General features: G+C 35.3%; 1 protein-coding gene across 1 annotated transcript in view; it reads left to right on the top strand.

Moving 5' to 3' along the window:
• Positions 1-1,994: 1,994 nt before the first annotated feature.
• Positions 1,995-26,023, top strand: part of ppl (periplakin) — a 38,114-nt gene continuing 14,085 nt past the window's right edge. Inside the window, exons 1-12 of the mRNA XM_062050543.1 lie at positions 1,995-2,207; positions 9,034-9,133; positions 11,160-11,314; positions 11,524-11,644; positions 13,231-13,356; positions 13,430-13,471; positions 15,547-15,708; positions 17,204-17,311; positions 17,399-17,494; positions 20,507-20,629; positions 20,703-20,849; positions 22,869-23,020. Coding sequence (XP_061906527.1) covers positions 2,155-2,207; positions 9,034-9,133; positions 11,160-11,314; positions 11,524-11,644; positions 13,231-13,356; positions 13,430-13,471; positions 15,547-15,708; positions 17,204-17,311; positions 17,399-17,494; positions 20,507-20,629; positions 20,703-20,849; positions 22,869-23,020 — 1,385 coding nt within the window. The 5' untranslated portion in view covers positions 1,995-2,154. The remainder of the gene's footprint in view (positions 2,208-9,033; positions 9,134-11,159; positions 11,315-11,523; positions 11,645-13,230; positions 13,357-13,429; positions 13,472-15,546; positions 15,709-17,203; positions 17,312-17,398; positions 17,495-20,506; positions 20,630-20,702; positions 20,850-22,868; positions 23,021-26,023) is intronic.

Genomic DNA, 26,023 nt, shown 5'->3' with positions numbered 1-26,023 from the left:
AATTCTTACTTATAGCTGTCAGTAGATTAGCTATCAAAGCGCTAAAAACTGTAGTGGGTTTACATTATTCACCCACGGAACTTTAGTTACTAGAGGGTTCCGGTCGGACGTTTTTTCATGGGACACATTTTCGGCGTTGATGTTGCATAGTTGAGCCACGGATGAGGAGATGCTGCTCCGTTATTGATTGAAGTAAAGTCTGAATGTCATTAAAACAGTTAGCTCCATCTTTTGACACTTCCCTCCCTGCTTGGCACTCAGCAACAAAGGGTTGGAGTTGGGGGTTAAATCACCAAAATGATTCCCGGGCGCGGCGCCGCTGCTGCCCACTGCTCCCCAAGGGGATGGGACAAATGCAGAGGACAAATTTCACCACATCTAGTGTGTGTGTGACAATCATTGGTACTTTAATCTTCTTCCACGCTACACCGCTACAACAAAGGGGAGAAGACGCTGTCAAAGGTGAGCCACGTAGGTAAGACCGCCCACAAAATGGCGCATCCTGAAGCGACGCTCAGAAAGCTACTTGAAGATGGTCTGTAAAACAATCTATGCAACACTTTCACCTAAGAACCACTATCACATGTTATGTAGACCACAAGATAGTGTTTTAAATTTAGGAAAAAAATCATAATATAACCCCTTTAAAGGCCTACTGAAACCTACTACTACCGACCACGCAGTCTGATAGTTTATATATCAATGATGAAATCTTAACATTGCAACACATGCCAATACGGCCGGGTTAACTTATAAAGTGACTTAAAACTTCCCGGGAAATATCCGGCTGAAACGTTGATTTTTTTTGGTGTGAATGCTTGGACATTCACTCAATAATAATAATAATAATAATGAATACATTATTTTTGGGGGTGAATGATTTGACATTCACACAATAATAATAATAATAATAATAATAAATTATTTTTTTGGTGTGTATGCTTGGACATTCACACAATAATAATAATATAATAATGATAATAATATATAAAAGATTTTTGGTGTGAATGCTTGGACATTCACACAATAATAATAATAATAATATAATAATAATGGATAAATGATGTTTTGGTGTGAATGCATAGACATTCACACAATAATAATAATAATAATAATACAATATTTTTTGTGTTAATGCTTGGACATTCACACAATAATAATAATATAATAATAATTAGGGATGTCCGATAATGGCTTTTTTGCCGATATCCGATATTCCGATATTGTCCAACTCTTAACTACAGAAACCGATATCAACCGATACCGATATATACAGTTGTGGAATTAACACATTATTATGCCTAATTTAGACAACCAGGTATGGTGAAAATAAGGTTCTTTTTTAAAAAATTAATAAAATAAAATAAGATAAATAAATTAAAAACATTTTCTTGAATAAAAAAGAAAGTAAAACAATATAAAAACAGTCACATAGAAACTAGTAATTAATGAAAATGAGTAAAATTAACTGTTAAAGGTTAGTACTATTAGTGGACCAGCAGCACGCACAATCATGTGTGCTTACAGACTGTATCCCTTGCAGACTGTATTGATATATATTGATATATAATGTAGGAACCAGAATATTAATAACAGAAAGAAACAACCCTTTTGTGTGAATGAGTGTAAATGGGGGAGGGAGGTTTTTTGGGTTGGTGCACTAATTGTAAGTGTATCTTGTGTTTTTTATGTTGATTTACTAAAATAAAATTTAAAAAAAAAACGATACCAATAATAAAAAAACCGATACCGATAATTTCCGACATTACATTTTACAGCATTTATCGGACATCTCTAATAATAATAATTAAAAATATATTTTTGGATGTGAATGCATATGAATGCACTGAAACGGGGCCCCGACACCTGTGAAAAGACATGCGACTCGTTTAGGAATGCCTGCCGAGGGGAGGGCGTGGCCACTGTAGCCCCGCCCCTTCTACGCGGGACAGGTGGAGCGAGACAAGTGCGAAAAAGTGACTTTTGCAGGTGACTCCGGCTCAGTGGTAGGGCAAGCTGCGACTCAGTGAAGGGTGTGTGTGACACGACTGACACACACACGCAACACGACCGACGGCGAGCGGACCCGGACTGTACTTGTATTGTACTTGACTTGACTTGTACTTGGGACCCTGACAGCCGTCACCTGCCACCATGAACAAGAAGAAAAGCAAGAGCAGCATCGTGACGACCCCCATCAAAACATCGTGAGTAGACTTTTGTCACCTTTCTGCCACTAAATGCTGTCGTACAATTATGGTTGACAAAGTAACTATAAATCAACCTTCTGTTACCTTCTGCATGCACACCTTACACAGCTTGAACTATGCTACTTCTCACCAAAACGTGTGTTTGTGTGTGCGTGTGTGTGTGTGTGTGTGTGTGTGTGTGTGTGTGTGTGTGTGTGTGTGTGTGTGTGCGTGCGTGCGTGCGTGCGTGCGTGTGTGTGTGTGTGCGAGCGTGTGTGTGAGAGTTAAAAGGCAGCTATTAGTTTGCGTAATGTGTGTCCTTGTCAGCTGAGGGTGTGGTCGTCTTGTCAAGTTGTAGTAACTGGTTTGTTAGCTTCACCTTTCACTGGAATGACTTGCAGACACTCCTTTAGTTATGTATGCTCCTTTAGTTCTTACACTGTGTGATCATTTAGTTCTTACACTGTGTGATCATTTAGTTCTTACACTGTGCGATCATTTCGTTCGTATGTGCTTGTGTTATTTCCTATAGTGGGAGGAGTCATTGTCATTAAGTCTCCACACGCTCCAAACAATAGATCGTATTTCTCCTCGTCACTCAGCAGGAATTAAGGAGGGTCTCAAGAATAACAAAACTGAAATGTTCTCTTTCTCAGACACTTTTACCTCCTTTGTGACATTCTTATCCCAATTTTATGTCATTTTATATCATATATATGTCATCTTTGTGCCATATATGTCATATTTATGTCATATTTATGTCATCTTTATATCATTTTGATGTAATTTTATGTCATATTTATGTCATACGTATTTCATTTTAAGTCATATTTATGTCATCTTTATGTCATATTTATGTCATTTTATATCATATTTATGTCATACGTATGTCATTTTATATCATATATATGTCATCTTTATGTCATACGTATGTCATACATATGTCATTTTATATCATATATGTCATCTTCATGTCATATTAATCTCATATTTATGTCATTTTATATCATATATATGTCATCTTTATGTCATATTTATGTCATATTTATGTCATTTTATATCATATATATATATATAATTTTATATCATATACATGTCATACATATGTCATCTTTATATCATATGTATGCCATCTTTATGTCATATTTATGTCATTTTTATGTCATCTTTATATCATAGTTATGTCATCTTTGTTATTTTATATCATATTTAAGTCATTTTTATGTCATCTTTAAAGGCCTACTGAAATGAATTTTTTTTATTTAAACGGGGATAGCAGATCCATTCTATGTGTCATACTTGATCATTTCGCGATATTGCCATATTTTTGCTGAAAGGATTTAGTAGAGAACAACGACGATAAAGATCACAACTTTTGGTATCTGATAAAAAAAAAAGCCTTGCCCCTACCGGAAGTAGCGTGACATAGTCAGTTGAAAGGCTCCTCACATTTTCCTATTGTTTTCAACGCAGCTAGAGCGATTCGGACCGGGAAAGCGACGATTACCCCACTAATTTGAGCTAGGATGAAAAATTTGTGGATGAGGAACGTTAGAGTGAAGGACTAGAATGCAGTGCAAGACATATCTTTTTTCGATCTGACCGTAACTTAGGTACAAGCTGGCTCATTGGATTCCACACTCTCTCCTTTTTCTATTGTGGATCACGGATTTGTATTTTAAACCACCTCGGATACTATATCCTCTTGAAAATGAGAGTCGAGAACGCGAAATGGACATTCACAGTGACTTTTATCTCCACGACAATACATCGACGAAACACTTTAGCTACGGAGCTAACGTGATAGCATCGTGCTTAACTGCATATAGAAACAACATAAATATATCCCTGACTGGAAGGATAGACAGAAGATCAACAATACTATTAAACCATGGACATGTAAATACACGGTTAATGCTTTCCAGCCTGGCGAAGGTTAACAATGCTGTTGCTAACGACGCCATTGAAGCTAACTTAGCAACCGGACCTCACAGAGCTATGCTAAAAACATTAGCTATCCACCTACGCCAGCCAGCCTCACCTGCGTTCCAGCGATCGACGATGCGACGAAAGACTTCACCCGATCACAGATGCGGTTGGCGAGACGGAGGAAGTTAAGGTGAGTTCGGCAGCTAGCGCGTCTGCTATCCATCTCTGTCCTCCTGGCTGTGTTGCTGTAGTCCGCCGCTAATACACCGATCCCACCTACAACTTTCTTCTTTGCAGTCTCCATTGTTCATCAAACAAATTGCAAAAGATTCACCAACACAGATGTCCAGAATACTGTGTAATTTTGAAATGAAAACAGAGCTTTTTTGTATTGTATTCAATGGGGTACCAATACTTCCGTATCAATCGTTTACGTCACGCGCATACGTCATCATATCTAGACGTTTTCAACCGGAAGTGTGGCGGGAAATTAAAAATTGCACTTTATAAGTTAACCCGGCCGTATTGGCATGTGTTGCAATGTTAAGATTTCATCATTGATATATAAACTATCAGACTGCGTGGTCGGTAGTAGTGGGTTTCAGTAGGCCTTTAATATCATATTTATGTCATCTTTGTCATTTTATATCGTATTTAAGTCATCTTAATGTCATTTTATATCATTATTATGTCATATTTATGTCATTTTTGTGTCATTTATGTCATCTTTATTTCATTTTTATGTCATCTTTATATCATATTTATGTCATCCTTGTCATCTTTATGTCAGTTTTATGCCATCTTTATATCATACATATGTCATCTTTGTGTCATATTTATGTCATCTTTATATCATATTTATGTCATCTTTATGTCATATTATATCGTATATATGTCATTGTATATCATACATATGTCATCTTTATGTCATCTTTATATCATATTTTTGTCATCTTTTTCATCTTTATGTCATTTTATATCATATATATGTCATCTTTATGTCATCTTTGTCATTTTTATGTAATTTTATATAATATTTATGTCATCTTTAGATAATATCTCTTTGTCATTTTATATCATGTTTATGTAATTTTTTATATAATTTCATATCATATATATGTAATTTTTATGTCATTTTATATCATATGTATGCCATATTTGTAATTTTTATGTCATTTCATATCATATGTATGTAATCTTTGTCTCTTTATTTCATCTTCATGTAAGTTTATATAATATTAATGTAATATTTGTCATCATTATCTCATATATATGTCATCTTTATGTCATATTTATGTCATTTTATATCATATATATGTCATCTTTATGTCATATTTATGTCATTTTATATCATATATTTGTCATATGTATGTCATTTTATATCATATTTATGTAATCTTTGTCATATTTATGTCATTTTATATTATATAAATGTAATTTTATATTATATATGTCTTATTTATCTAATTTTATATCATATTCATGTCATATTTAAGTCATTTTATATCATATATATTTGTATTATCTGTCTCTTTATTTCATCTTTCTCATTTTGATGTAATAGTTATGTCATATTTATGTAATCTTTATGTTATCTTTATGTCATCTTTATATCATCTTTATGTCATGTTCATGACAACTTTATGTCATCTGTATATCATGTTATATCATCTTTATGCCATCTATATGCCATCTTTGTCATTTTTTTGCCTATTTATATCATATCTTTATGTCATCTTTATGTTTTCATAATGTCACAGTTTTATGTCATCTTTATGTCACTTTTATGTCATTTTGTTGTCATATTTATGCCATCTTTGTCATTTGTATGTCATCTTTATGTTTTCTTAATCGCCAATTCAGGAATCAGAGTGGGATCGAATTAGGTCTTGAAGCAACACATTTTTTTGCACTCAATTTTTTTGTACATAACTTTTTTATGCACTGAATTTTGTTGCACATAACTTTTTGCACACAACTTTTTGCCACTGAATTTTTTTGCATATAACCTTTTCTGCATTGACTTTTTTGCTCATAACTTTTTCTGCACTAAATTTTGTTGAACATAACTTTTTTTTGCATTGAATTTTGTTGCACATACATTTTTTTGCACTGAATTTTTTTGCATTTAACTTTTTTGCACTGAATTTTTTTGCTAATAACATTTTGTTGCACATAACTTTTTTTGCTCTGAAATTTTTTTGCACTTAATTTTTTCTGCACAGAATTTTTTGATCATAACTCTTTCTGCACTGAATTTTGTTGCACTTAATTTTTTCTGCACTGAGTTTTGTTGCACATAACGTTTTTTGCACTGAATTTTGTTGCACATAAATATTTCTGTACTGATTTTTTTGCACATAACTTTTTCTTTACTGAATTTTTTGCACATAACTTTTTTTGCAATGAATTTTTGTGCACATAACTTTTTGGCATTGAAATGTTTTGCACATAACTTTTTATACACTGAATTGTTTTTTACATAACTTTTTGCATTTAATTTTTTTGCACATACTTTTTTGCATTTAATTTTTTGCACATACTTTTGCATTTAATTTTTTTTGCACATAACTAGTTGGATTGAATTTTTTTGCACATAACTTTTTATGCACTGAATTTTTTTGCACAAAACTTTTCCTGCACTGAATTCTTTTGCACATAACTTTTTTTGCACTGAATGTTTTCCACATAACTTTTTCTGCACTGAATTTTTTTTCCACATAACTTTTCTTGCACTTAATTTTTTTGCACATATCTTTTTTTGCACTGAATTTAAAGCTGAGATGTTACACTCATACACAGCCTGTGTAAAAAAAATCCTCTTTGGTTCATTCAATAATCGACTTTTTATGGCGTTTTAATGTTTCTTGGGAGGAGACGATAACAAAGGACACACCTGACAACAAACCGGCCCGACTGCTTTCTGCTTCCTTCCTATCTCGGAGCAGACACACCCTTATTCTCATCTCATTATTATTATCTTATTATCACCTTGCTGTCATGGCGTGTGTGTGAGAGTGCACGGACACACACACTTGCCTCCAAACAAAGCAAATGTACTTTTGAAGGTTTTATGTTGTGTTTGTGTGACAAGACTAATATTAATCAGTATATTTGCATATCCCGTACAAGAATAATGCATAATCAGCATATATTCTGCATATTCATGAAGACTAAATGGACTGTGCTTCTTAACGGATGAATAAATTCTCTTTGTGTGCTATCAGGTGTTTTAATACACTTTTTTAGTAGATCAGACTCAAAATGTTTAGTTAAACCAACAATAAACAAGTTCTTGTCTTTTTTAGTTTGGCAAATGAAACTTTCAGCAAGTTGCAAACATATGCTTGAAGGTATAGGTGCCGAGGCGTGTTTCACCTTTGAAACAAATGTGGTCCCAAACACGCTCCACACCTAATGAGAGTCATTACAAGCATGATTGTTTTTCATAGAAATGACGCTCGTGTTTTAGCTACGACAATTCAATCAATGTAAATAAATGTTTTGAATGTAGTTTTAATTTACTAAAGGGCTAACAAGCTAACTTACACAGCTGTAGCTATTAGCTTCTCTACAATTTTCTACTTTCAACATATACGTATTAGACAGCTAATATATTTCCACAGTGTAATTTAATCATGTTTAGGATGTTTTGTATTATTTTGAAATGACTCGTCATATGAGCTAGCTAACAAGGCTGTAGCTAGCAAACTACGATGTCAGACTAGCAGCAAAAAAACTTCACCACAGTTTACTACATTTCATTCATAATTAGACATCTAATCTTTTTCCACAATGTAATTTAATCATGTTGAGAATGTTTTGTATTATTTTGAAATGGCTCGTCATATGAGCTAGCTAACGAGGCTGTAGCTAGCAAACTACGATGTCAGACTTTCAGCAAAAAACTTCACTATAATTTACTACATTTCATCATAATTAGACGGCCAGTATATTTCCACAATGTAATTTCGTAATTTTTAGAAAGTTTTGTATTATTCTAAAATGGCTCGTCATATGAGTTAGCTAACGCGGCTGTAGCTAGTAAACTACGATGTCCGACTAGCAGCAAACAAACTTCACTACAATTTACTACATTTCTTCCATAATTAGACAGCCAATATACTTTAAGAATGTAATTTAGCCATGTTTTGTATTATTCTTAAACAGCTGTGCCTACAAGCTAGCTAACGTGGCTCTAGCTAGTAAATTACAAGGTCAGACTAGCCACACATGGACTTAACTACAATTTACTACATTTCATGAATGATTAGACAGCTAATATATTTAAAAATGGTAATTTAGCCATGATTAGAATGTTGTTTTATCATTCTAAACTTGCTCGTCATATGAGCTACCTAACGCGGCTGTAGCTAGTAAAGTACAATGTCAGACTACCGACAAATGGACTTAACTACATTTTGCTACATTCTTCATGATTAGAAAGTTAATATATTTCCAAAATGTACATTAGCCGTGTTCAGAATGTTTTGTTTGTTTTAAAATCGCTCGTCATGACGACCAATTAACACAAAACAAACTTAGATATCGTAGCTTCTGAATATTGTGATACTCGCTTTTTATAGCTAATTGGGATTCTACTAACTGTACTTTACTGCAGTACCTGGTACTATGTGTACATGGTAGTATGTTTACATGGTAGTATGTGTACTTGTGGTAAGTGTACATGGTGTATGTTTACATAGTAGTGTGTTTACATTGTAGTATGTGTACATGGTGTATGTTTACATAGTAGTATGTTTACATAGTAGTATGTGTATATGCAGTATGTGTACATGTAGTGTGCAGTTAGGACCCTCAATAAAGTCTAAAGGCTGAAGTCTAAAGGCTAAAAAGATAATTTTTTTATCCCGGTCCTGACGTGAAGATAATGTTCCTCACTCTGGTCTTCTAGTATCACCTCCACGGAACTGACCAGTCTGATCGAGAAACTGCAGAGGAATGCTGACAAAGTGGAGAAGAACATCTACGATGTGGAGCAGAACCTCAACAAGGTACAATTGCGATACTGCCGATTCCAGATCTTTATGCTCCAATATGGATTCTCGAATCAAAATATTGATACTTTGGATTCTTTAGTTATTCGAGCTAATGAATATCATAAACAGGAAGACAGTGTGAAGGAAATCATTGAGATATTTTCTAAATGATACGTGATTGGTGGGAACTACTTTATCTTCCCCCTAGATAAGTATGAGTATGAGTGTTATAAACGGAATGTTTGGGAGACAGTTGAATATAAATAGGGGAACACATTCAGTACAGAAGAACGCCATCATTTCTTTTGCCCTGTGATATTATATTTTGAAGATGATTCCCCAAGAGCAGCGACACTTGAAACACACAACTTTTCACATTTTACCACACACATTAGGTATATTTGCACAAAGTATCGGATCGGTATTCATGATACCAGCCTGAATTTTACCCGATATCGGATCAAAAAGGAAATCGGTGGCATCGCACATCATTACTAATCACTAGCTAGAAGCTAGTGCCACTAATCACTAGCTAGCTTTAAAGTTTTAAGTGCTATCATGAGTACAAGACACATTAACGTTGCTACATGATTAGATTAGGGGTGTTCAAACTTGAGAAAGAAAGCATAAGGGGTCATTTTGATATTTTTTTAGGGTTGTGACTCTTTGGGCACCACACGATTCGATTCGATTTTTCGGGGTAACGATCCGATCCTGGATCGATTCTCGATTCTAAACAATTCAAAATCAATATATTTTTTAATAACATTGGGTGTCCGTTCTATAATGAACTACATTCCTTCATAAAATAGCTAAAATGTTCCGATACATTTCTACATTACTTAAAAGAAAACAGTTTTTGTTTAATACAATTCTACCCAATCATTTAATAAAGCAAATAAGGCAACAGGAGAAGCATCCAACACTTCTCTTTTCCAAAGCAAATGTGTACAGCAGATTTAGATAATCTACATCAACAATAGGATTGTCTAAATGGCTGGTCAGGACAGATTGAAATTATTATTATTATTTTTTTTTAATCGATTAAGAATCGTTACAAATAAGAATCGCGATTAATCTGAAAATCTTTTTCTTTGACACGACTAATATTTTTCATTTTCCAAACCAATACATGATATAGATTTGTTCCCAAATTTCCAGGAAATTCTCATTTAATGAATAGACGTATTTATAGTTATGCAATTGCCAAAATTTTGCACCATTTTTTTACCTGATTCCGACCTTTCCACCATCCACCCACACGAATCTTCACATTTTGAATGCAAAACATGTTTTCCCTTTCCCAAAATTCCATATTTTTACGGAATTTCCGGTCATTTTCACCTCATTGACAATTAATGGGAAATATACAATCAACTGCATATCCCACATTTCTCATCCGATTTGTATGGAAGTAGAATTGTCTCACATCAACTTATTTATATCAATATGATATTAATACATATGCATATATTAATAAATATACAAATACAAATACAAATGTCATTTTCAAATAAATAAATATTTTGTATAAATAAACGCGTATTTGTAATATATACAAATAAAATGTATAAATATAAAAATGTGACAAACAAAAAAATCAAGAATTTGTATAAATATACATATATTTGTAAATATATTTTTGAGATTGCAAAACATGTTTTCCCGTTTTTTACGGAATTTCCGGTAATTTTCCCCCCATTGACAATGAATGGGAATAATACAAACTACTGCATATCCCACATTTTCAAGCAATTTGAACCGTTCCAGCATCCACACACTCCACTCATCCTGGACATTCAAGCCATCATGTTTGCCGGTTCTGAAAATTCCCTGATTACCCGGAATTACCAGGAATTCCCCCTATTGACAATGAATGAGCAATATACAAACTTCTCCATATCCCACATTTCTCATCCAATTTGAACCGTTCCAACATCCACACATTCCACTCACCCTGGACATTCAAGCATTTAAGTTCCACTCACACATATGTCTCCTACGTTGTCACTCTTCATGACTTCCTTTTGTTTGTGGGCAGGATGTTAGCAAGATCAACGAGGGCAAAGCGCCGCTGTACCAGGAGGACACCAACAAGCGACTCCTCAACTCTCTGGAGCTGCTGGTGGGCTTGGACCAGGACGCGGTCAATGCCAAGCACCTCCAGCACCCTCAGGCTGAGATGATCGGCAAGGAGTGAGTCCACCTCTTCTAAGGAGGCTCCTCCAGGCCACACTCCCTTTACACTGAAAACTGTGTGTGTGTGTGTGTGTGTGTGTGTGTGTGTGTGTGTGTGTGTGTGTGTGTGTGTGTGTGTGTGTGTGTGTGTGTGTGTGTGTGTGTGCGTGCGTGTCCGTTTCCGTGTCTGTGTGCGTGTCCGTGCGCGCGTGTGCGTGTGTGTGCAGCATGAGGCAGCTCCGTGAGCGAGTGAACAAGCTGAGAGACGACCATGAGCGTATCTACCAACTGAGCCGCACCGAGGGGGTGCCCACCATCAACTGGGGCAACATGATGGATGAGAAGCTGGTAGGTGGAGGCGGAGTCAGCTGACACGTCCAATCAAAACTGTCTGACTTCAAATACAAGTCAGCATTCATTCTTTCGTAGAGAAGGACATATTCATCAGTCACAGTTTGAAAAGTGTGATTTATTGCACTAGTACGGGGCTTTAGTGCCGCCCGAGTGGCTCCCTGGAGTTTTTTCAAACATGTATGAAAAGGGAAAAAGATGGTTGAAAAAATACATATTTTGACAAACATGACACAAACCTTTCTAATTGTTAGAAATCCCACTGTTTAATATGTTTGTGTTCATGCTTCACTGATGAGAGTATTTGGTGAGCGCCGTTTTGTCCTACTAATTTCGGCGGTCCTTGAACTCACCGTTGTTTGTGTAATATGTAGAACTTTCTCCGACGCTGCCACAGAAAGACGTGTTTTATGCCATTCCTTCTTTGTCTCATTTTGTCCACCAAACGTTTTATGCTGTGTGTGAAGCAAGCTAGTTTTTTGGGGATAGCTATTAGGCATAGTGAATCCCGTCAAATCCGCCCTTAACAACCGGTCTTACTCGCTAGCACTAGCATTTTTAAAAGGCATGTTCCATGTTAAAATTATAATGTTTTGTAGGGATAAGCATGGATTAAATTCATTTTTATTCATTTCAATGGGCGATGTCGATTTGAGTTATAAGTTTGATCGTAGAACTGATTAAGATCCTAAGTTGAGCTACTTGTTTATTTTATTTTTAGTAAATAAAAGTTGTCACCTTTTGGCCAAGTCCACCGTCTCGAGCGAACAATGGCCGCACCCAGCTTTCATCTTTTCCACCTAATTGTTTTTGTCCGTTTACGTATTTCACTAGGTAAAGGAAACAGGATGATGCTTAGCTTTTTACCATCTTTTTCCAATTTTGGGATTTTGGAGTTTTTCCCTTCAGATCAGATGTTGTTGTGGTTTGTAAAGTCCTTTGAAGCACTTTTGATTAAGGGCTGTACAAATAAAGTTTGCTTGAGTGATTGAAAGCTTTAGAAGGTGGAGTCAAGCATAAGGGCAATGAATTGGCCGATCAGCTGGCAAAGCAGACACTCACGCTAGAGCAGCACAGAGCGGTACCTCTCAGTAAGGCAGTAAAGGAAATCTTTTGAAAGAGTGGTAATCACACTGGGACATGAGTACAACAGGAAGACACTTTTATGCAATTTAGAACACAGTAGGAGCGGGAATAACTGTAATTGGGAGCACAAAAGAGGAATCTTGAATAAGTCATTGCACCTTATAAAACACCCAACAGGATTATGTGACAGCTGCAATGAGGTAGAGTCAGTGGAACATCCATTGTGGAAAATACAATAGAGAAATGAGAAAACTAAGAGAAGACGTTAGAAGACATGGACAGAAGGAGGTTACCCTCAAAGGGGTAGTGAGCAGCAACCAGAACGTTTTAGTGAAGTTTCTAGAAGAGACGGGTTTATGGAATAGAATTTAGTATGGGAAGGTCTACATACATGTATATATGTGAGGGAAAAGGGAGGGAACTCTGGGTCCCAACAAAACAAGAAGAAGTGTGGCCGGATGAAAAGATGTCTCACACGCAACTTCATGTCTTCTCAGGCCAACCTGAGCAACAAAGGCTTTGGTCTGGACCTTCCATCGGTGGAGAACGAGGTGGAGGACCACAACATTTTCCACAGTGAGGTTGAGGCTTTGGCTCCTCACATTTCTGCTGGCGGTGACAAGGTACCAAGTCGTCATCATAGTCAACTCGACTTTTTTCTTCTTGTTGCCATAACAACGGTGTGTATTTCTGCAGGAATATATCAGCGGCCTCCAGATGAAGTACAACAAACTTCTGGTAATGAAATCCCACATCACCCTGCTCATGTTTGTGCATCTAAGCATTAAGACTGTTACTAAAGGAGGACTCGAAGCCTTGCTTTCGTGTAGCGTGCGCCATCCACCTGTGCATGTCACACTTTATGACCTGCCCATAACAACAAAGTTTACAAGAACTGACGGGAGGAATCTAATCCTTCACCATATGCAAAACATGTTGTTTCCTGGACTAGCAGATACTATATGTCTTAATCGCTAACTAGCATAAATGCTAACATTAACACATTAGCATTCCAAAAATAAAAACTTTGAGTTTAAGATTCGAATGTGTGTTTAAGTACTTTTTGAGCACATTCAATTATACTGTACTCATGTTTTGTTAGCTCATAGATCACCTTTGATGTGCTCAAATGGCCATTTCCTTCTTTTAGGCAGACAGTAAATGTTGCGATAACAATTATAACAGTTTAATAACATTGTTCTGACATTCTTTAACCGATTCCAACATGAAATCATTCCGTTTATCAGACTAAATCCAACTTTTCTAGTAATTCTGCATTTCAAGTAAGACAATTTTCACTTTGAGCTTGAATTCGTACAATTCTCACATTTTTTTAGTTGACTTCAACAATTCCAGCGTCAAAACATTCTTTACTTAGTGCCATTATGCTCTCACTGTTAGCATTTTAACATTTCAGCTATTTTAGTCATGTCAAATGTACACCACATGATGCAAAAACACTATAAAACGGCCCATTTTGCTTTTTGCCAGGTGGTAGCCTGCTAACTTTTAGCATGTTAGCATTTTACAACAAAATCACCATAGAACTGTCTTGACACTTAAGGCGCTTAGTGTGGGCGTTTTATAAATATTTCTCATCTGAAATAGTGCAAACTTAAATGCCATGATGTGAAATCACGACAGTAGCTAGCCGATACACAGCCTTCATGCCAGAGGGTAGCATACTAACTGTTATATCAACGGAATATCCATTATTCTTTTAATAAATTGCATACTTCAAAATGTACATGGCATGTTGTACAATCAACAATCAACGCTCCAGGAGGAATGTAATCCTTCACCATATGAAAAACATGTTGTTTCCTAGACTAGCATATACTACACACCTTAATCGCTAGCTAGCAAAAATGCTAACATGAAATCAAGACACATTAACATTTAAAAAATAAAAACTTTGGTTTTAAGATTTGAATGTGTGTTTAAGTACTTTTTGAGCTCATTCAATAATACTGTACTCATATTTCGTTAGCTCATAGATCACCTTTGATGTGCTCTAATGGCCATTTTCCTTATTTTAGGCAGACAGTATGTGTTACTGTCAGTTTAATACAGTTTTTATAATTTTCTGACATTCTTCAACTGACTCCAACATGAAATCATTCTGTTTATCAGACTAGCAATTTTACGCACCCCAAAAATTCCCACTCTTCTTGTAAAGCCATATTGTAAATAGCACAATTTTCACTTTGAGTTTGAGAATTCGTACAATTCTCACATTTTTCAGCTGACTTCTACAATTCAAGTGTCAAAACGTTCTTTACTTAGTGCTTCCTCGCTGTTAGCATTTTAACATTTCAGCTATTTTAGTCACACGACATGAAAAAACACTATAAAAAATGGCCTATTTTGCTAGGTGGTCGCCTGCTAACTGTTAGCATTTTACAACATGGCATGATGTAAAATCACCACAGAACTGTCTTCGGACTTAAAGCGCTTAGTGTGGGCATTTTATAAATGTTTGTCATTTGAAATAGTGCAAACTTAAATGGCATGATGTGAAATCACGACAGTAGCTAGCCGATACACAGCCTTCATGCCAGAGGGTAGCATACTAACTGTTAGCATTTTACCTAATATCCATGATTCTTTTAATAGACTGCATACATGGCATGTTGTACAATCAACGTAGATTGTCTTTTTGGTACCAGCGTGCTATCTTGCTAACTGCTAGCTTGCTAACATTATGGGTGTTTTCGCCTTTCCCCACATGTTAAATACCATATGGTTGGTTGTATGTTTACTAAAAGTATGGAAGCTGTTTTGCAAAAACATGTTCTTTTTTTCCTCCAAAGGCCCTTTCCAGCGACCGTCAGCGCCACCTGCTGAGCCTGCGTAACTACATGCAGCGGTGCACCAACGAGCTGTACTGGATGGACCAGCAAGCTGAGGAGAGAATCAACTACGACTGGAGTGACGCCAATTTGGACTACCCCGCTCGCCAGAGGCAGTATGAGGTGCTTACTACTACTATTTATTGTATTTAATGCTAAAGTTAATATGTTAGAATACTAATGTTAGCATGCTAACAGTTATCATGTGTCAAGTACGTCATATGACTATGACACATGCACGTGCAAAATTAGCAAACAAAGCTAGCATGCTGATGTTAGCAAATGTCACGTACCAAGTTATGACTCTGAAATGTTCGGTTTCAAAATTGGCTAATACAGTTAGCCTGCTAAAGTTAATATGCTAGAATGCTAATGTTAGCGTGCTTACAGTTATGCTGTCACAAGTTAAATGACTGAAGTGTTCAGCTGCAGAATTGGCTAAACGTTGGCACACTAATGTTAGCATTCTAACAGTTAGCGTGTGTCAAGTTAAACGACTCTGAGGTGTTCGGTTGCAAAATTAGTTAAAAAGACAGTACGCTTATGTTAGCATGCAAACAGCATGTGTCAAGTACGTCATATGACTATGAAGCGTATAAATGTAAAAATTAGCTAACGTTAGCATGCTAATGTTAGCATATGTCAAGTACCAAGTTATCACTGAGGTGTTCGGTGGTAAAATTGGCTAAAAGAGTTAGCATGCTAAAGATAAGTTAAATTGGCTCAAAATTTAGCATACTAATGTTAGCATGCTAACAGTTAGCATGTGTCAAGTTAAACGACTCTGAGGTGTTCGGTTGCAAAATTAGTTCAAAAGTTAGCTTACTAATGTTAGCATGCTAATAGTTAGCATGAGTCAAGTTAAATGGTTCGGAAGTTTTTGGCTGCCAATTTGGCTAAAAACTTAGCATGCTAATGTTAGCATGCGTCAAGTTAGATGACTCTGAGGTGTTAGGCTGCAAAGTTAGTTAAAAAGCTAGCACACTAATGTTAGCATGCTAACAGTCAGCATGTGTCAAGTACCAAAATTGGCTAAAAAAAAAGTTTGCATTCTAATGTTATTGCTGTAATGCTGCCTGATGCTAAGCCAATTAGTGGCCATGATACTACACGGTCTGATTGTTTTGGTCTCGTTTAGTGGTTAATACTACAGTATTTTTACTTAGTTTAGCCATTTTTATGCTTGAAAATGCCTAATTTAGGCCTAATGGTTAGAGTGTCCGCCCTGAGATCGGTAGGTCGTGAGTTCAAACCCCGGCCGAGTCATACATAAGACTATAAAATTGGGACCCATTACCTCCCTGTTTGACACTCAGCATCAAGGGTTGGAATTGGGGGTTAAATCACCAAAAATGATTCCCGGGTGCGGCCACCGCTGCTGCTCACTGCTCTCCTCACCTCTCAGGGGGGGATCAAGGGTGTTGGGTCAAATGCAGAGAATAATTTCGCCACACCTAGTGTGTGTGTGACAATCATGGGTATTTTAACTTTAACTTTTTAACTAAAGATAGTTTAGCATGCTAACAGTTAGCATGGTTTTAGTATCTTTAATGTAGAAAACGTTTGGACGCCTTTGATTTAAAAGATGACTCCAAACAAAGTGATCTGGTCCCAACAGAACTTTATTGGCAAATGTCTGGAGAACAAAGAGGCGACGATCACCAAGCTCAACGAAGACGGCGAGAAGATGATTGCTGCAAAGCACCCAGGGGCCAACGTCATCGAGGTAGCATAAATATAAATACCATATATAAATCCAATATTTATTTACACAGCAGCATGTGCAAGAAGATATTTGGATGCTGTTTATCAGGCTCATATGGAGGCGGTGCACGCCGACTGGAAGGAGTACTTGAACCTGCTCATCTGTGAGGAAAACCACCTGAAGCACATGGACGAATACCACAATGTGAGACACACACACAAGCAACAGTTAGATACCAAGTCGATACCAACCAACCTTCCAGCTGTATCCAGCCAGAAGAGCTACATATTAAGTGTGAAAGAGGGGTGTGTCTTGTTATTATTATCATATTTATACGCACAGTATTGTTTGGTTTTATTGTAGGAGGGTAGATCCGCCATCACAAGCCCACCTGGGGGTTTATAGAACACAGATGCTCTTTTTACGATGTAAAATATTGTTGTTATTAAGACCATATTTGTAAGCACAGTATTGTTTGTTTTCATAATAAGAGCGTAAATCCGCCACCGCAAGCCCACCTGGTGGGGTTATAGAACACTGATGCTCTTTTTACAATTTAAAATATTGTTGTTGTTATCAAGATCATATTTATAAGCACAGTGGGCCCCATTCAGCAATACGTTCCTAACTTTTCCTCTTATCTTTCTTCCTAAGTGATTTCCTAAGAGGAGTCCATTCAAATTCATGACGTGTTCTTAAGTGGCCCAATTATTCCCACCTGCTGTTCTTAAATTGCTGAATGCCAAATGGTTAGTGCGTGCGTGCGTGTCTATCACAATTTGCTTATGAACACGCCCTTATTTCCCCAATATGCATAGGTAAACACCCTTAATTCCGTAATTTGCATAGGTAATTGCCCATAATTCCCCATATAAGGGCACAATTCCGGCGGAAAAGAAAGAAAACACAAACAGATTACAGAAGACAAATTTGTATTATCCCGCGGGGGAAATGTCAAAACGTAAGTTTAAGAAAGGGGCGCACTGCCGAAAGTGTTCAGATAAATATTCGTCACTTCGGGGAAATAGGTCGACATGGTCGTGAAATATGCGCTCCCTCCCCAGCGCACAAACTGCGGCATCTTGCAGCACGCGTGTGTGCGTGTGCGTGCGTGCGTGTGTGTGTGTGTGTGTGCGTGCGCACACGGTATTTTGAAATGTCTATATATTGCTCATTTTGCTATAAGTCTGTCTGTCTTATCTATATCTATGTATTTATCTATGTATATCTATCTATCTATCTATCTATCTATCTATCTATCTATCTATCTATCTATCTATCTATCTATCTATCTATCTATCTATCTATCTATCTATCTAACTATCTATATTTGTGTACATTAGAAGGTAACTAATGTACACGAATATACATAGATAGATAGATATCTATCTATATATATCTATCTCTATCTATATATCTATCCATGTATATATATATATATATATATATATATATATATATATATATATATATATATATATATATATATATATATATATATATATATATACTGTATGTATATATATATACATACTGTATATATCTATATACATATATATATATATATATATATATATATATATATATATATACTGTATATATATATAAATATATATCTATGTATCTATATACTGTATATATATACATATATATCTATGTATCTATCTATATACATATATATATATATATATATATATATATATATATATATATATATATATATATATATATATATATATATATATATATATATATATATGTATATATATATATACATGTATATCTATGTATCTATATATATATATATATATATATATATATATATATATATATATATATATATATATATATATATATATATATATATATATATATATATATATATATATATATATATATATGTATGTAGGGCGGCACAGTGGCACAGGGGTTAGTGCATGTGCCTCACAATACGAAGGTCCTGAGTAGTCCTGAGTTCAATCCCGGGCTCGGGATCTCTTTCTGTGTGGAGTTTGCATGTTCTCCCCATGACTGCGTGGGTTCCCTCCGGGTACTCCGGCTTCCTCCCACCTCCAAAGACATGCACCTGGGGATAGGTTGATTGGCAACACTAAATTGGCCCTAATGTGTGAATGTGAGTGTGAATGTTGTCTGTCTATCTGTGTTGGCCCTGTGATGAGGTGGCAACTTGTCCAGGGTGTACACCACCTTCCGCCCGAATGCAGCTGAGATAGGCTCCAGCACCCCCCGCGACTCCAACAGGGACAAGCGGTAGGAAATGGATGGATGGATTTTTATATATATATATATATATATATATATATATATATATGTATCTATCCCTCTATATATATATATATATATATATATATATATATATATATATATATATATATATATATATATATATATATATATATATATATATATATATATATATATATATATATATATATATATATATATATGATATTAATGTAACATTACACAATAGAAGTAAGGGAACTGTCACACTTAAGAATAAATAAGCCACCCTAAGAGTGCTCCAGAGCACTCGTAGATTTTGTTCTTACCTACGAACAAATCCCAGCTAAGAAAACATTGGTGAATACAAAAATCTCTTTAAAAACTTTGTAAGTGGGCCTAAGAACAAAATTTTTTCTTAAGAACGATTGCTGAATGAGGCCCAGAGCGTAAATCCGCAAGCCCACCCGCGGGGTTTAAGAACACTGATGTTCTTTTTACACAGTAAAGTATTGTTTGTTTTGATAATAGGAGCATAGATCCGCCACCACAAGCCCACCTGGGGGGTTATAGATTGCTGACCCTCTTTTTACAATGTAAAATATTGTTGTCATGATCATTTTCATAAGTATTGTTTGTTTTGATCATAGGAGGGTAGATCCGCCACCACAAGCCAACCTAGGAGGTTATAGAAACAATGATGTTCTTTTGTTACCTCTTGGCAGCTCATACCGGCATTTAAATTCTGTTGTTGCAGAGATCTTAAATACTTTTCAACAAAGTAGTACATTGAAAAGTACATGGGTTTTTATTTTTATCAAGGTATCAAATAAATATCAAAAATGATGGAAATTCACATGGACTATGAAACTGTGGTATGGTGACAAGTCTAGTTGCACCTGACCAGATGCACATCCACAGTCAGTCTGCTCACATGTTTCTGTTTAAAAGCGTCTATGTTTGTGTGTTCAGTTCCACAAGGAGGCGCGTGACACCCAAGACCTGCTGAAGCGCTTGGACACTGAGGTCAAGCAGAAGTACAACCCCGAGTTCAAAGATGTGTACCAGATGGAGGCTCTGATCCGAGAGCTGGATGTGAGTTTTGTTATCGCAGCGCCAACATTGTACCCAGGTCCTACGCCCAAACTGTACGTTCTTGCCTCTGCAGGACCAATCCAAGGCCATGCAGCACTTGGACGAGAGGACCAAAGCTCTTCAGAAGCGCGGCCTGCAAGTTTTGCCCCTGAAGTACCGAAGAGAGACTCCCCAAAAGCTTCTTCCCATTGAGTCAATGTGCGAGTTTGACACGGATGAGGTACTTAGACCTGGCGTCATGTTCACACCTGGGAACAGTCCAAACTCTGGTCTTCTGTTCTGGTGTCTGAAATATCAGACACCACTTGAAGGGGAACTACACCTTTTTTTTGTTGCCTATCATTCACAATCCTTATGAAAGATAAGAACACATATGTTTGTCTTTTTGATGCATTCTAAATGTTAAATAAATGCTAACAAAAGTCAGCTAACAATGACGCTAATGGAAGTCGCTCTATTCCGCTTATAAAGAGCTCTAAAAAACATAAAAAAACCTCCATCAAGGTTTTTTATACACGCTGAAAGTGTGTATGTAAAGTAGTAACATTAATAATAATTTGTAATATATACATGATGTGAGTACCGTATTTTTCGGAGTATTAGTCGCTCCGGAGTATAAGTCGCACCGGCCGAAAATGCATAATAAAGAAGGAAAAAAACATAAATAAGTCGCACTGGATATAAGTCGCATTTTTTGGGGAAATTTATTTGATAAAACCCAACACCAAGAATAGACATTTGAAAGGCAATTCAAAATAAATAAAGAATAGTGAACAACAGGCTGAATAAGTGTACGTTATATGACGCATAAATAACCAAGTGCTTGGTAAGTTTACGTAACATATTATGGTAAGAGTCATTCAAATAACTATAACATATAAAACATGCTATACGTTTACCAAACAATCTGTCACTCCTAATCGCTAAATCCGATGAAATCTTATACGTCTAGTCTCTTACGTGAATGAGCTAAATAATATTATTTGATATTTTACGGTAATGTCTTAATAATTTCACACATAAGTCGCTCCTGAGTATAAGTCGCACCCCCGGCCGGCCAAACTATGAAAAAAACTGCGACTTATAGTCCGAAAAATACGGTATATATCTAAAGTAGTAACATTCATAATAACATGTAATATTTACATATTTTGATCGTTTTAAACATATTAATTTCAAAGTATGGAGAACTATCTGGGCTCGGCCTCGCCTTGCTATTGTGAAGTGCATATTGTCCACCTGCGCATGTCACACTTTATTACCTGCCCAAGACCATGGGCCACGGTTTATAAGAACTGTCCGGCAAAACATGTTATTAAATAAAAAAGCTTAACCAACTAGCTAAAAAAAAAAAACATTAAAATTAAAAATTAAAAAAGCTTTACCACCAAGCTAAAAAAAATCCCATTGAAATAAAAAAATATTAAAAAGCTTAACCAACTAGCTAAAAAGCATTAAAATAAAACACATAAATTAAAAAAGCTTAACCACCTAGCGATTGCACAATTTCCTGCTGTGCTACTGCAGTTTGCCGACTTCAAGTCGTAAAAAACAAGACCATGGGCCACGGTTTATAAGAACTTGCCGGCAAAACATGTTATTTCTTAGACTAGCAGATACTACACTGGCATGAACACAAGAGACAATAATGTCTTTCCGCATCAAGAAATGATGGATAAGAATAGACTACAACGCATCGTACGTGCTGCGCAGAAGGTGATTGGCTGCAAGCTCCCATCCCTCCAGGACTCGTTCTCCTCCAGGACCAGGAGGCGTGTGGGTCGGATCACAGCTGACTCTTCTCACCCTGGACACACACTATTCTCACCTCTCCCCTCAGGCAGGAGACTACGCTCCATCCAGACCCACACCTCCCGCCACCTGAACAGTTTTTTCCCCTCGGCCATCAGGCAAATGAACAAGAACTCCTAACAGTAGCTCCTTGAATTCCTTGAATCCCTTCTAAGTCTATCTGATAGCTCAGTCACAGCTCTTTTTATACCAAATATGTGTTATATGTGTTTTATGTCGCACGTTTGCACCAAGAAAAATTCCTAGTTTGTGAACCCGTTCTCAAACAACGGCAATAAAACTATTCTGATTCTGATTCTGATATACGGGTCTAAACTTCTGTATTTTTATCTTGCTTTTGGCATTTATTGATAATTTTGTCCCTCGTCACCATCTGACTGGAAGACGATGACACAAATGACGCCTTGCACTTTTTCATTGGCTGCAGGGGCAAATTGCACGTGGCGGCAGATACAGTCTGCTGCGCAACAACGGAGCCAAGTGGGACGTGAGGGACGCGAGTGGACAGACACTGTCTGCTCCGGCCATCTGCTTCACCATTCCCCCGACCGACGCGGAGGCAGTGGCCATCTCTGACAAGTCAGTTTGTACAATCAGACTTTATTCATTGTCATGGTCTGTCAATTTAGATGCTGCTATAATTTCGCCTTCCAGTGGACAACGCTAGTAATTCAGGTTAAGGACCATTAACTAAACTCTACGAGTCCACAGCATTCATTTATATGACCCGATGCAAACCACCTTCCCCAGTCGTGGTGCAAAAAAATAAAAAACACTAACCAACGCAAAATGTCAACACTCCTGCCCACTGAACTTTGTGCACCATGCCTCATAAAAAAATTCAAAATTTCACCCATTACAAAGCCTGATGGGAAAAATGCAAAACACTCTCGACACAAATTTTTGACCTTTGAGTTCAGCTCATGAAAAATGAGAGCGAAACCAAAAGTGTATATATTCATATTTTTCCACAGTGTATATGGTACTTTTGTAAAGCTGCTAAAGCGAACTCGCAATCAGCTAAATAGTCTCAGTGACTCCACGGGGAAGGTTTTTAGGTCTTTACTGGGGATTATTCAGGAACTGAAACAACACAAAAATAATACCATTGTAAGCTAATCGTGTTGAAACAGACACTTGTACGCATGTTAGCCCAATGCTAACGAAATTAGTACATCCACCCAGCTAAAAAAAAAATGTTTATGTAAAGAAAAATTCATAAGCTTAACCTGGCTAAAAAAAAAAAATTACAATAAAAAATAAAAAACCTTAATCATTTAGCTAAAAAAACATTCAAATAAAAAATTTACATAAAAAAGCTTAACCAGCCAGCTAAAAAAAACAACACATTGAAATAAAAAAATATATAAAAAAGTTTAACCAACTAGCTAAAAAAACATTCAAACAGAACATTTAAATTAAAAAAAGCTTAACCACCTAGCTAAAAGAAATTTGAATAAAATGTTTTAAAAAAATCTCAACCAACTAGCTAAAAAAAACATTGAAATTAAAAAATTAAAAAGCTCAACCACCTAGCTAAAATAACATTAAAAAAAAACATTAAAAAAAGGTTAACGACTTAGCTAAAAAAATATTTTAATAAACATTTTTTTAAAAGCTTAACCACCTAGCTAAAAATAAAACAACCATTGAAATTAGAAATAAAAAAGGCTTAACCATCTAGCTAAAAAAACAAATATTGAAATAAAAAAACTTTCAAACAAAAAAGTTAAATTAAAAAAAGCTTAACCACCTAGCTAAAAAAATTAATAATTAAAATAAATAAAAAAGCTTAACCACCTAGCTAAAAAAACAACATTAAAATTAAAAATTGAAAAGCTTAACCACATAGCTAAAAAAAACATTGAAATAAAACACTTTATTAAAAAAAGTTTAACCACCTAGCTAAAAATATATATTTTGAAAAAAAAAAAAAGCTTAACCACCTAGCTAAAGAAAAGCATTAAAATAAAAAAGCTTAACCACTTAGCTAAACAAAACTTTAATTAAAAAAACATTCAAAAAGCTTAACAACCTAGCTAAAAAAAACCCAATTAGAATAAATAAAAAAGCTTAACCACCTAGCTAAAAAAAAAAACATTAAAATTTAAAATTAAAAACTCTTAACCACATAGCTTAAAAAAAACATTGAAATAAAAAACTTTATTAAAATGAGCTTAACCACCAAGCTAATAAAAATATATTTTGAAAAAAAATTAAAAAGCTTAACCACCTAGCTAAAGAAAAACATTAAAATAAAAAAGCTTAACCACCTAGCTAAAAAGAACTTGAATTAAAAATATTCAAAAAGCTTAACGACCTAGCTCAAAAAAACAACATTAAATGAAAAATAAAAAAAGCTTAACCACCTAGCTAAAAAAAAACATTAAAATTACAAATAAAATAAACTTAACCATCTACCTAAAAAAAATACATTGAAATTAAAAAATAATAAATAAGCTTAACATATTCGCTAAAAAAACATTCAAAGAAAAAAGTTACATTAAAAAAAGCTTAACCACCTAGCTCAAAAAATGTTTATAAAAAAATTAAAAAGCTTAACCACCTACCTAAAAAAAACCATTAAAATAAAAAATAAAAAAAGCTTAACCACCTAGCTAAAAAAAAAACCATTAAAATAAAAAATAAAAAAGCTTAACCACCTAGCTAAAATAAAACATTGAAATTACAAAAAAGAAAAGAAAAAGCTTAACCAACTATTTAAAAAACATTCAAATAAAAAACTTTAATTAAAAATAGCTTAACCACCTAGTTAAAAAAATATATTAAAAAAATTAATGAAAACGCTTAACCAACTAGCTAAAAAACATTAAAATCAAAAATGTAAATCAAAAAAGCTGAACCACCTAGCGATTGCACAATTTCCTGCTGTGCTGCTGCAATTTGCCAACTTCAAGTCGTAAAAAACATTGCAAGAATAACAAAATATCAGCAGTAAAATTACTTGGATAGTAAAATTCATTTCAGTTACCAGCATTTTTTTAGCTATGACAATATAACCAAGAGTCAAAGCTAAAATGAAAGTTTCAAATTTGAATAATGAACAACGTGGATGGATAAAAGTTATTTTCATTTTTAAAGTGTAGTTGACGATGATTTGACATTGCCACTTCATGCTTTGAGCTGTTTCTAAATGTCTCTTTTGGAAAAAAATTGTTTTTTATAACATTATTTATCAACAGATTCAGAATAGCAATAAAAAAAATCATAACAAAATAAAGTAAGCAAGAAACAAGTGGAGAACAAATACAACAAAACAGTCAAGAATGTATGTTTTTTTTTTTCATTGTAAAGGATTTCAGATTGAAATACATTTTATTGTAAATGTAAATTTTTTAAATGTACATTTGTGTACATTTTGAGAAGCATACCAAATAAAATATCATATCGGCAGTAATGTGTTGACAATGAAGTAAAAACAAGTTTGATTGATTAATTAGTGGGAAAAATTGTTCATTAGGATAAAAAAAATGGCTGACTTTTGGTATGTGCGCAAACAGCTCAGTAAATGGGGCAGGGACAATGCCCTAGGCGGAGCGCAATATATGTGACTTGGACCAC

Source organism: Entelurus aequoreus, linkage group LG06 (assembly GCF_033978785.1).
Source record: "Entelurus aequoreus isolate RoL-2023_Sb linkage group LG06, RoL_Eaeq_v1.1, whole genome shotgun sequence".
Lineage (NCBI taxonomy): Eukaryota > Metazoa > Chordata > Actinopteri > Syngnathiformes > Syngnathidae > Entelurus > Entelurus aequoreus.
Note: the sequence above shows the minus strand (reverse complement) of the source record. Positions and strands in the feature narration are given on the sequence as shown.